At 43.0% G+C, this 13,461-nt stretch overlaps 1 protein-coding gene across 2 annotated transcripts in view; it reads right to left on the bottom strand.

The window, feature by feature from the left end:
- The window catches only part of LOC139978267 (CREB-regulated transcription coactivator 1-like), a 92,741-nt gene that overhangs the window by 57,379 nt on the left and 21,901 nt on the right, over positions 1 to 13,461 (bottom strand). The window contains exon 3 of one of the 2 annotated variants that reach the window (XM_071988306.1): positions 11,036 to 11,116. The exons of the other annotated variant lie outside the window; for it this stretch is intronic. Coding sequence (XP_071844407.1) covers positions 11,036 to 11,116 — 81 coding nt within the window. The remainder of the gene's footprint in view (positions 1 to 11,035; positions 11,117 to 13,461) is intronic. 2 annotated transcript variants of the gene reach the window in all.

Here is a 13,461-nt window from a genome sequence, read left to right on the forward strand (position 1 = left end):
TGTAGTTACACATAATAGGCACTGCAGGTTATTTAGACATACTGTAATCTCTGTCTTTTATTGATTCACCCTCATAGCTGCTTAAGATTCTTGCAGCTGCTGCAGCTTTTCGTTCATCTCATATAAAATTGACTTATATTTTAAAGATTTTAACTTTCTGATAGATATCACATAATTACAGGTATCAAGCTCACTTATAACCTCTATGTTCTGTGTTAACTTTATCACCCGATTTCACAAAATAAAACTAATATGTAGCCACATCGTACTATAGTTTTGGTGCGAGGAATTTCTTCATCCCTCACTTCCTGTCTGATAATGCACATCACGTCTGCATTATGCAGAGAGTATAGCACTTGGTAAAAATAAGATGTCCAACTAATTACCTACAGTGATCATAATTTACAAATTATTAAGACTTGGGCCCATAATTGTAGAGTTCAAGAAAATATTTAATCAGCTAAGTGAATCTTTTTTTATTTTTTATTATAGGTACTGGATCAATGTCGGCCAATGTTGGGATCTAAAAATATCGGATATCAAGATTCAAGTTTAACAGCCTTTGATTCACTTTCATGAAATACTGTTGGTTACTCGCAACATGACAATCCACAGTTACTACTTAATTTCAAAAAGCTAGCTCCCGAGGGTGAGTGCTTTATGAAGTCATGATACATGGTTACGACCTGCCTTCTACAATCTATGACAGTCCGTGGAAATGGACTTACAGTACAGTATATATATTTAGCCCTATGCAGCTATAAATTTCCTGTTACTCCATATATATGTATATACACATACAAAATTAAAATGTAAGCCTCGCCCGACTTGCCCGTGAAATACGGTTTGTTGGTGCCACCATGACAACTTACAGTAATTTTACTTCAATGAGCTCTGAACATTGTGTGTGTAAGTGTGTGCGTGCATTTTAGGCACGACACTAATTTATAAAGTCTATCATGCTTCATAAAGGACCAGTATCATTGAATGTCATAATATACATACTGTACACATTTTTTTGAAATAACGCAATCGGAGCTGACCTTCTAGGGTAGTCTGATGGTCAGAAATGATGAAACACATTTTAAAAACCAAGATATACTCTCCAACAAATATACAACTAGTTTACTGAAGAAAAAACAAGCCCTTGCCAGGTTTTGCACTATGCATGAATAGCTGCTGTTAAGGCAACATTACCCCCCGCCCCAAAAAAGAATAAATAAATATAAAAATATAACTCACATGCAGTAATTACTTTCTCTGCTAAATTGTACACGTACATACTGCATGTACTACTATGTAAAATTTTAATGTAGTCTGTTAAACTCACACATGTATGAAAATTTGGCTAGCAACATGCTAACAACACGATTTATTTCCAAAGAACCTAGCGCCATAATTTTGCATTTGGTTTCCAAGGAAACCTACATGTCTTTTTTCGGTTTTTTTGTTTTGTTTCTTTTTCCTGTTTTTTTTTTTTTTTTACTAACAGCATTTTGAGGGTTAGTGGAATGGAAAGTATAATTAGGGGTTATTTTTGCATCAGAGAATCCAATTTTTTTCTGCTGATAAAATTAGGAGCTACTGTATTGTAGTGGGAGGCCAAGAACATTCATCACAAGGCAGTAATGGTTACAAGAGTAACTCAGACATGTTCACTCACTTTTAAACGTCTGCACTAAGTTAAACCTATTTTCGGGTACTGAGGTTTGCACACAATCTAGATATAATGCCTTGAATTGAACTTTACCAGTGGTTAATCCGGATCAATATAAACTAATTTATGGAACAATTGTAAAGAAAAATATTTTGCACCGTCTAAATACAAATGAAAAATATCCCCCCCAAACCGCCATCTCCATCGAACCAACCTTGTTGGAATATTCATGTAAGTCAATATATATAACTGATCAAACTAAGATCTATTGTATCTTCTTCAATGGTTTCCCTCAACGAAGGTTAACGAAAGGGTAAATGTTGAATTCATATTTTATCACTGACGCTTTTTATCGTGGACAAATTTTTTCATAGTGATATACACCCACATCCACCATTGGGAGTTTTCAATACTATTCATTTTAAAAGCAGCTTATCTTATTGTTTGTCTATTGGTCTGTTTATTTGTTTTGTTTTTTTCAGTATGTGTAACTTACAGTACATTATAATTCAAAATTCATTCTGTTATGTACTCAGATCAATTTGGATCGGTGATTTTCATGTATCTCTATTTTAAGTGCTGCACATACACTGTTACCCTCCAAAGGATTTTGACTCCAGTACCTCTCAGATTATGCTATCAAATTCAGAAGTTACTTTCGGTCTTTGGCACTTAATCAGACGCTACTGTACATTAACAGTATTATGGGTTCAAAAGTGTGGCCCTGCTGTGTATACTGTACACAAAAATAACACTAATCTTACAATGAACATTGACTAAACTACACAAGCGAGGTTTCAAACTAAAACTATGAAATCATTCTCCCAGTGAAGAATACTTTCAATAAACCTCCTACAATATCTCAGAGTATCCTTGACACTGGAAACAAAACAAAACATGAAGATTATCAGTGTGCTAATTAATAACAAATTTATGCAGTACATTTTGAAATTTGAAAGGAATTCTAATATTATTCTCAAACATGGTTAGACATGCAGACATAGCAGGGATTTTCTTTTTCTTTTTTTTGTGGCTCAGGGCTAGGCATGTAAATTTTCAGTCTCCAAACTGATAACACGGTAACCAAGACAAAGGCACTGTGTTAAATTTCAATCCTATGCACAGTGAGGTGCATGGTACAAAACTCTCATTCACATTGATTACCACTGATGTATTATTTACTCATGACTGCTCATGACTGAAGAGACAACCCCTCCCCCCAAAAAAATCATTAATTTACGATATTCTATGAACTGGTTCTAATACACCAGTTTTCCCCCCTTTTTGTCTTCTAAAGTAGTTTTTGGGGCCCCTACTGTAGATCCGGGCCCCTGGTCCAGTGCCCATCTGGCATTACAGTATGGTACACTTGGCCCTGATTTCTAGACGAGAAATACATATGCTGACAGTAGATTGGTAAAATGGCTCCATCTATAGTATGTGAGCACATGGAATGTTAATAACTTGAAATGTCATGCAGTCAAGATGCATTAACACGGTAGCATTAGGATATATACTGTTTACTGTATAAAGTGTATGCTTAGTTCAGTTATTGATGTACTTCTGTAAATAGTCAACATATAAGAATGTGTGTAGGTAAGAAGAAGTACTGTACTTGTAACTCTGACTATGGTAGGTACTAGCATGCATGCACACTGTGCACAAAAGCATGGCTAATAAATAAACAAACTGATGTTATTTATTCAGGTATTTTTGAATATTGTCAGCAATTTCAACCCAACCTACAAATTTTTAATCAAATGAAGATCTGGGAATTGAGACTTTTTAATTCTCTCTAATCTACCGTATGGGCTCTAGCTCAGCAAACTGTAAGAAGCAGTTGTCAAGAATAGTGTTTCAAATCTGTCTCAAACAAGTGAAAAATTCCCTCATAAAAAGACATCTTTAAGTAATTTTTTGCATTTGATCATAAATTTTACCAAACCAATATTATATTAGCACATATATATTTGAGATATTTAAATATAACTAAAATAACCATTGCAACTGACCAAACTACAAAACACTCCTAAATATTCCTTGTAACCTGTTTACCGTATGAAGACTGCTGAGCAAACTTCAATTTGATTCGATCCTCAACATTTCATCATCCAACCACATTTTCATAATTAGTACGGTAGTTACTAACGTGGAAAAATAAATAACCACTTCGTTTATTTGAAATTGAAAATTTGACTGTGATACAGGTTTTACTGACATGCAGTGTTATGAGGTTTCAGTTATGCACAGTACTCAAAAATTCATTCAAATCAACTCAATAAGTGGCTACTAATGCTACTGAATTTTACGTTAGATGTAGGGATAAATACTTATCTTGACTTTTTGACTGAAAATAGTTTTGAGCTGAGAATAGACATGATAGTTTTCAAGGAAATAAAAACGAGAATAATTTTGAGCTGGGGCCTGGGGACAATAATTCCAAAACTTACTGGTTTGGATATTTACGAGTGACGAGCTTACCTGTCTCCTCACAACCTTAGCACCTCATTCTACCGTGCCTATAAAGTCCTGGTAAAATAATAACACTGTGCGCCCTCTATGACCGAACCCCCCCCATGGTCACTCCTCACTACTCATGAGACCACTCCTTAAAAGTGGCCTCACGGTCACCGAAATAGGGGTGGCCAGAATCCTCTGGCCACCCCCAAGGACTCCCGTCGACTAAACTTCTCAAAGGTGAGCCCTTGACCAAAGGCACTGATGCCTACCTAGCAGGGAGAGTGTAATCCTCCCCGCCGCAGCGGGTAAGGGGGGGGACACTCTCCTGAGCACTGCAGGCGAAACTACCCCTTTTTCCTAACAAGGAGCCTCATCCTGTAAAGGCCCAACGCTTGCTAACCCTAAGACAACTTAGGTGAGTACGCCTATGAAAAACACAGGGTGCAAAGTTACCTTCACCCATAGACCTGGCCGGTGACTCTTAGTAGTTGTTGGCTCTGTCTATCTGGTGATGTGCTTGGAGTCGTGAGCCTAGTCGAACGACTGCTCCCCCATCCGGCTGTGTCCCACCCCCTCGGGGGAGGGAGGCGGGAATGGAGACAGGTAAGCTCGTCACTCGTAAATATCCAAACCAGTAAGTTTTGGAATATTTACTTCGCTCCTCGCTTACCTGTCTCCTCACAACCTTAGCACCGAGTGGCACTGCCTGATGGTGGGAGGCCCGAGGGGTGGGACCAAGTACCAACCGGACCTCGCATCACCGCGCTACCAAAAGCTGACTCGGCGTGTAGAGTGTCAGGTAAGTAACAGGCGACGAACGTAGTTGGTGTTTTCCACGCTGCCACCTTGAGGATGTCCTGTATCGGGATACCGGCAGAGAGAGCTGTGGAAGCCGAGGCCCCACTGATGTTGTGATCTCTTGGCCGGGTATCCCCCCATCGTGAACAGGCGGATCATCTCTACTAGCCATCGGGATAGGGTATCCTTGGCGGCTGCTGTTTAAGGTGGTCGTGGCAGGATGAAAAGGGAGGTTGTTTGTCTCAACTTCTCTGTCCTGTTTAAGTACCACTTCAGTGCCCTGACTGGGCACCATCGCTTGTCCTCAGCCACTGATGAAAGGGTTTTGATTTCCGGAAAGAAAATGTCCCCGGGCAAGAAAGTCAAGGCCCGGTTCTTGGCAATAGGGGACGGGTCTGGAACCGTCCTCGCCCCATGGCCCTCGAATCTGATGTGGTTCTGTTTGGTTGTTAGGGCTTGGAGGTAACTCCTTCACGCTGACGCTACCGCAATGACGAAGAGTGTTTTCTTTGTAAGAGCAGCCAGGGAAGCGTTCCCCGTTGATTCGTACAGCGGCCCTGCCAGGGCATGTAGCACTGCTGAGAGCCCCGCAGAGGGGGCTAACTGTCTGACTCGTGGACGGCGATTAGCCATGCCTTTGGTGAGCTGGTCAATGTCTGGGCTAATGCCCAGCGTGGAGCCGTCTGGAAAACCAGGCGTCCCCGTCTGGGGCCTGCGTGTGGGACCTGCGGCCTGGGACCCGGGGTCCGGAGGGAGCCACTAGGATGAGTTTACCCTTGGAGCTGCGAATCTTCCTCAGTATCTGGCTGATCATGCCAAAAAGGGGGGGGAAGAATTTAAACCTCTGGTCCGTCTCGAGGCAGGGACCTGGCGCTATGTGGAAGGCTGCAGGTGGGACCGCCTGTTACAAAAGATGGGCAGCCCATTGTTGCCCTTTGTCGTAAGCAGGTCTATCCGAGGTATGCCGAGCATGTGGAAAAACCTACCGCATATTCCTTGCGAAGGGTTTACTCGTCGGGGTCGAGTTGTCCCCTGGGCAGAGCATCGGCCCTCACACTCTCCTTTCTGGCTATATGGGAGACCCATAGGGCCGTGCCAGATTCTGCAGCTGTGGTGAGGGTCTCCCATGCCAGACGGCACAATCTCTCTGCCCTGGAGTCCTGAGAGCGAGGCGGAAGTACATGAAACCTGGTTATCTTTGCAAATAGAGTGTTGGGGCCGATCCTTTGCCCTGCTGACGCCACTGTGGTGCAGGAAAGTGGTTTCTCTGTATATGCTGCTAAAGAAGTCAAGGACAGTGGCCTGTATGATGACCTTGTTAGCGCCTGCAGTACAGCAGCCCTCGCAATACTGAATGCAGTACCACAGTACTGCTGATGACCCCTTTAGTTATCAACCAGTTGCAATCAGAAAACCTCTGAAGAAAAGTAATGCCTTGATGATGTAGACCTAAGCTGTACCCTGTAGGGAGGTTTAATGGAGGTTATTTCCATGAAAAATAATATTAATAATAATATTGAGGGTTGAACTGCGCCGGCCTATCTATCGATAACGAAGCCAGAGGCGCTAGCAATATTACCCTGGTCAACAATAACCTGTTAAACAGAGAGAAATCCCTCCTGGATGGAAAGACGCAATGGAGATAAAGTGCCTTGCCCAAGGAAACAACAGAATGATCTGGCCAGGACTAAAACCTGCAAGCCTTAGATCACCAGTACACTGCCTACACCGCTTGACCACAGTGCTCTCCAAAAATTGAGTACTGAATGGATAGTTTGCTTCATCAGAGTCTTAATCAATGCTACTGCTGCTATGTGGCTTTTGCAACTACAGTATATGTATGTATTTGTGTATGTAGTTTAGATCATCCTGCAAGTAGGAACTTGTGAAGAAGCCTCATTGGCTTATCAAAGCCGCAAGCTGACCAAAGTCAGTCTCGTACATTCATATTTTAATGTCCATGACTATGAATTGTCCACAGCTCTGTAACTGGACAACATACATTAATCTTGGGGTGACTTGAACCGGGGACCTTTTGATTGGAAGGCACCGGGTTTAACCACTGAGCTAACTAAGCTACAGCCCTACTCACCAGAAACAAACTCCCAACAGGGGATGTGTAGGGTGGGTTTGTAGAAATTCCACCTCATAAATCCTGGCTGTGTAACGGAGTCCAGGGAGTTACTCAGCAAACACAAAGGCGTTACTAAATGTTTAGTCTTTTGCTATGATAGCGTTATTAGAGGTGTAAGAAATATGTTACCAAAACCCTTTAGGGGCTATTATTTCAAAACAATTTCCGTTAAGACATTAATATAACATTAATATAACGTAATATCTCATAGACATCTTATGTCAACGTTTTATCAACACCACATTTAACGTACTAAACACGTATTGAATGTTATGATAACGTACCCGTTACTTCTCAAATCTCTTCCTGTCGAGATGTGTCCATTTCGTAGTGCAGTAAAGGTTTCCAGCTTCCTATTGAAACCACCTAGCGCCTAGGCTAGTCAAGACTAGGCCATCAGGTGCTACGAAATGCAACTCTGCTTAAGATGTCGGAACATCGAACATTATTCATGAAGTGCATGCTGTATGTTCGGAGCGTGTTAGCGCTTGTAACTTGCTGGGGGTTGTATCCTACCCCTTTTTCAACTTACTAACGCGTTTGTCTTGGTAATTCACCAAAGAAATAGGAAGAAAGGCTTATTCCATAGGATTGCTCACGTAGTCGATAGCTCGTTGCAGTAAAATTGAGCTTACACGTGTCACGCCAGGTGGCTGCTTGGCCCCCCCTCCTCTCTTAACAAATGTGCCACGTTGTACCTTTTTTTCTGGCAGTTTGCCAAGGATCTATGAGCGTTATGTTTCCTGGCACTTTGCCAAGTCTCGAGAAAGTTCTCTTCCTAGCAGTTTGCCAAGGTTTTAAAGTAAACGGAATACTGTACGTCATGAGAACCGATTTGAAACCCCTGTCTTACGCATTTTAACCTGTTCTGGAAGTGGGTTCACCAGTGTTTTAAACGACAGTGTTTTTTAAACACAAGTAAGATTTTAACCTAGGCAAATGGCGATGAATTATGATTAGAGAGGAGTATAATTAGCGAGGAGAATATGACCCATGAGTGTCTGCAGGTACTCGATAAATAAACACACATTTGGGATGTGTAGTGGTAGCGGTGTTTTTCCGCAAATGATTCGAACCTGTCGTCGCCGCTCAAGCTGCTAGTTCCGGGGGGGGGGGACACTCCCCCTATTCTGGGAAGCGGGAGTAACCGTCCTCTGTAACCCCGAAATCTAGGGGTCGACCTCGTCGTCTAGGCCGGACAGGCTGCCCGACGCTCTGCAAACCAGGTCGTCCTTGCCGGGGAACAAATCAGGTTCCATTCTTTGGTCTGGGATTGATCGTGGTGTCGCGGCCGGGCTGGCCCGTGGGTTGCGATCGCTCCTCGGCACCGATGTCTGTGTTCGGTGTCTGGGGATAAGTATTTCTCCCTTTGCCGTGGGAACCTGGCTCGGGGCTGGTTCTCTTTTCGGATTGGGCGCTTGCCCCTGCTAACCCGTTCTGGGGGCCCGGCATTGGTAATCTCGTCGGTTCCCGGCCTCAGGACCGGCCGCGGCTCCGGTTAGGGGGTCTGCGGGCCGGGCTTCTGCACCTGCTACCCCGTTCTGGGGGCCTAGCAGTTGTTAATCTCGTTGTAAATGTTGTTGTAGTTGTAAATGTTATTGTAAATGTCGCAGTTGTAAATGTTGTTACTCTCGTAGGCTCCCGACTTCGGGACCAGTTTTGGATCCCGTTTGGAGATCTGCGGACCGGGCTTCTGCCCCTGCGCCCCCGTTCTCGTCGGGCCCGGGCCCTCCGGAGCCAATCTCTGAGTACCCAGCAGTCGATTGTATAGCTCTGGTTCCCGGCTCCGGGGGCGGTTTTGGATCTGGAGTGAAACCTCGGTTCTGCCTTCCCTTCGAGTCTCGCCGGACCCGGGGTCTCGCCGGACCCGGGGCCTCGCCGGACCCAGGCTCCCGGAGCCCGTCTCTGTGTGCGTACCACGCCGGGTACCACCACGCCGGTACTCCTCGACCCAGACATTCTGTCCTTTCCGGTGGGATTTTTTTTTTTTTTTTTTTTTTTCTCTCGCCGGACCCGGGCTCCCGGAGCCTGCTATGGGACCGGCTCCGTTTCAGCGACCCCTCGGTCGTACTCTCTCTCTCGGACCCGAGCTCTCCGTGGCCTGTAGCCCGCGCTCCGTGGGTCTCTCTTGCTGCGACCCGGACTGAGACGTTGCCTCTAGCCCGGCCGAGCCGTGCCTCTTCTCAAGAGGTCTTTTCTTGGCGGGAGTCTTGCTCCTGCCCTTCCCTCTGGCCGTAATCAACCGGACGTCGCCGGGACCGTTAGGGGTACTCTTTGCTGCGACCCGGACTGAGACGTTGCCTCTAGCCCGGCCGAGCCGTGCCTCTTCTCAAGAGGTCTTTTCTTGGCAGGAGCCTTGCTCCTGCCCTTCCCTCTGGCCGTAATCAACCGGACGTCGCCGGGACCGTTAGGGGTACTCTTTCTCTCTCTCTCTCTCCACCTCTCCTTCGGCCCTCTCCTGGCCACTTTCCTCCACCTCTCTCACCACTTCTCCCTCCTCCTCTCTCTCTCTCTCTTGTCTCTCCTATATCTTTTTCTGGGGCGCCGATGGCCTAAGGAATCAAGTCCAGCCTGCCCTAAAGCTTGCTTCTTAGACTCGTAAGCCACTGGTCTATCTAGTGCCACTGGGCTGGCGAAAAATTTATGCAGACCAGGCATGGGTCCCGTCTGGTGTAGGTTCTACACTTAGGGCACAAATCGTGTTCGACCCAGGTTCTGCCTGGCCGAAACATCGAAAAGTTAAAAAAAAAAACTTCAGCTGGTTACGAGACAAACTAAAACGCTCGAATTAAGGAAAGACTAACTCTTAAGCTTACGGAAAAATGCAAACTAACAAGAGAACGGGAGAGAACGGGAGGTACATAACGGTGAGTAGAGGTACGTAGCGTAACCTAGCAACGGCAAAATACGAAAAACGCTACGAAGTGGCCTAACAAAATCAACACAAGCTGAAAAAGAACATGAGAGAGCGAAATATAGAAGAAGAAATCGTGAATAGAAATACAATGTAGACATGCTATGAACATGAAAATACAACGACACGCCTATAGCGTGGGGAAGGGAAATTGGCGGGAAACCTAGGCAGTTCGCGGAACTGCTACCCCCGCAAAAAACCTAAGGGCGGAAACGCACTAGGAATAAAAACAGTCCCCAAAACCCTCCCTTTCAACAAAAAAGGATACTTATCGGGCTGGAAAGGACTGCCATACTCCTAAGAATCCGAGGAAAGAAACTTCCAAAGATCGCTAAAGAAAACCAAGACGAAATCCAAGGGAAATATATCCACAAGAAATTCACGTGAAGACACTTTTAATGGTAGAATGAGTAGTGAGGAGTGACCGAGGGGGGGGTTCGGTCATAGAGGGCGCACAGTGTTATTATTTTACCAGGACTTTATAGGCACGGTAGAATGAGGTGCTAAGGTTGTGAGGAGACAGGTAAGCGAGGAGCGAAGTAAATTTTAAGGATATTGTCATGCCCTATACAACAGAAAGAGCCAGCCTACAAGACAACACTGAAGTCAATGATTCATATTTTATCTAGACTCAATGACTGTCTACTAATACCAACCCCCCCCCCTTCCCCTTCTCCCTCCCATCCCAATTCTTGTCATTTTCTTTGCTTTCTCCTTAGTTTATATAAATATAGTTTTATATACCTTTTATAGTATTGAATGATTATAAGAAGAAAAATGCAGAAGAGTTTTTTATCCCCCCCCCCCTTTTTTTCTTTTTAGGGTAAAGGTGGTGTTCTGATTAAGCATAGAAAAATAACAACAAACAATGGAAATGAGGTAGTAAGTATTATTAAAGGGAATGTTTTTAATTGATGGTGCAGGAAGATAAGTCACATACAATTGAGGAATAGAGTGATGAGTGTAAATTAAATGGATGCAGAGTTCAGCAGCAGTGAGGAGGAGGAGGAGGAGGAGGAGGAGGAGGAGGAGGAGGAGGAGGAGGAGGCAGAGGAGGGATGAGACAACTTACAGAGTGTTCCACTGACAGGACATTATTGAAGTTGACTATTTGTTTGATGTTGTTCTCACAAGTATGAATACAATTCACCATCTGCAACTCAACATCAAAGTAAAAAAAAAAAAAAGCAAAAAAAAAAAAAAAATTGTGAAAACATGAAAACACATAAATCAATCATGTGAAAAAAAAAATAATGGGCAAAATATGGAAAGTGGTCTCATTTAATCATGATGGAAAGGTACTCTGGCAGGGGAACAAGGTTAACGACTGAATGCAGGCTGGATTTTGTTCGAAACTCGGCAAAATTGTTCACACCATGAGTCAAGATCACAAAGCAGGGTTGGAAAAGAATCTGCAGACCACATGGAAATATTGAAACCCAACAAGTAGGCCACAACACTTGAAAGTATATATATCTACTCCGATGAGAAAGATGGAAAAAATATTGCATTGTGGGAATTAAAAGATCAGAAATTTTTCCATGCAAACACATCTTCCGATTACCTTTAGTTAAATAGTATTTCGAGCTGATAAATCAATCACTTAGTCTTACGACAGACCAAATTCATTGTTTCCCATGGGTATCATGAATTCATCTCACTAGGCTTAATTTTCTTTTGTAGACAAAATTCACTATTCAAACTTTATCTACTGCGCAGTACAGTACTTCATGTTACCTTTACCAGTCTTCAAAGCAACAACTGATTCAGTACATTATCTAGAATAAGATTGCAGCAGTTATGTTGAGACCTAGGTAAGTCAGGAACATTGCAGGATGATTCTGTTATAAATCAGTCTTGGCTTGAAGGGTTACAGTAACTTCCTAGGATCTAGATTTTGAAGTCCAAACTGAAAGTTTCCTTTATAGAAACATGAAAGATATTTTATCGTCTTCCATTTATCCCCCCCCCCCTCCTCCTGGAGTGACTGTGCGGTACACCTAAGAGGTCTGGCCGGCCAATTCTTACAATCACTCACCCTGTTTTCCCGATAAACGAAATTGCACTGTACACTATTTATAAACTTCTTGTAATGAACTACTGTATGAAGTTACAAGATCTATATTAGAAGTGGAAGAATAGAAGACAGCCAAAAAAACCTGTCCAAACAGACACTGAAGTGGGAGGAAGTTGTTAGCCCAGGTGAGGGTATGAGTAACTGACACAAACAAAGACCCATCTTGAAAACTGACGGAGTGATCATGAATGGAAACACTTACTGCCACAGTAAATAATTTAGTGCTCAAAGTTTTACAATATATAGCACTGTTGAAGGCTATACATGTACGTTCTCTTAGAGCAGAGTACTGTACATACATGATACAGTACCTGTGTACAAAAACTGCTACATATCTTTGCACAGTTTGTACAGTATATATACCATCTGCCCATTTTGTATAGCATTTTGCAAAGTGATACCGGATGAATTTTTCCATGACTACTGGTGTGGCTTAACAGACCACCTGTTAAGCAACAATTTCAACTGTTCTGCAACGGCTCTCAAAGTATCTAGTTATAATTCTTCATGATCACAGATTCCCAATCCACACCTCCACCACTCCCCCTCCAGGTTCAAGGAAGATGTTCTCATAAAATGTGAGGATAAGATAATACTATGGCAGAGGTTAATAATCCTAGCCATGTGCTACAGTAATGAAGGAATACATTTCAAACCTGAATAAATAAGGAAGAACATACAAAATTAGTTTTGAACACAAAAAGAGAGTCAGTTTAATTTAAAATTTTGAAACTTTTGAAATTTGAAAATATAAAATTTTGGTTTCCTCTTTAATTCTGTTCATCAAATCACATTTGTTCTGAACCAGACATGAGTCCCCCCCCCCCCCCCATTATGAGCTTCATGCTCCAAACTGATAGCGCTGATGAGATGGCAATGAGCCTTTTCCTTCTTACATGTACAGTTTGTAGTGGATCATAAACTCCATCACTCTAAAAATTTTGCTCTATAAATAGAATGCTGTGTTTCATTCTACACCACCGATCATCAGGTTGACCTATACAATAGTTTGATCTACTTAAATGTTTGTTCTTCTGTACACAATGGTATGGAGCAATACAGTAACAAAGCATGTAGGGGTAATGTACTGTAAACTCCTGTATAGAGCCACTGTTTCAACAATAAACATCACAACTGGATGCTATATATAGCACTAGCCTAGGGTTGATTCATAACAGTTACCCACACAGTACCCACAATACACACTGTGAGAGTATTACTTCAAAGACTACTGAAACAATGCACAACATGAAAATCCTGTTAATACAATATACCTTAGAATACTATATAATAATGCAGTTTTCACTGCAATTTCCTTGAGAATAGCAAGTGTACAGTGCCAGCATGCCCACAAATACGGTCATAGTCTGATGACTTCTGTACATGTTGTGTATGTTTAAGAAGACTGCCTAGATCCTCAT

Source organism: Apostichopus japonicus, chromosome 13 (assembly GCF_037975245.1).
Source record: "Apostichopus japonicus isolate 1M-3 chromosome 13, ASM3797524v1, whole genome shotgun sequence".
NCBI lineage: Eukaryota > Metazoa > Echinodermata > Holothuroidea > Aspidochirotida > Stichopodidae > Apostichopus > Apostichopus japonicus.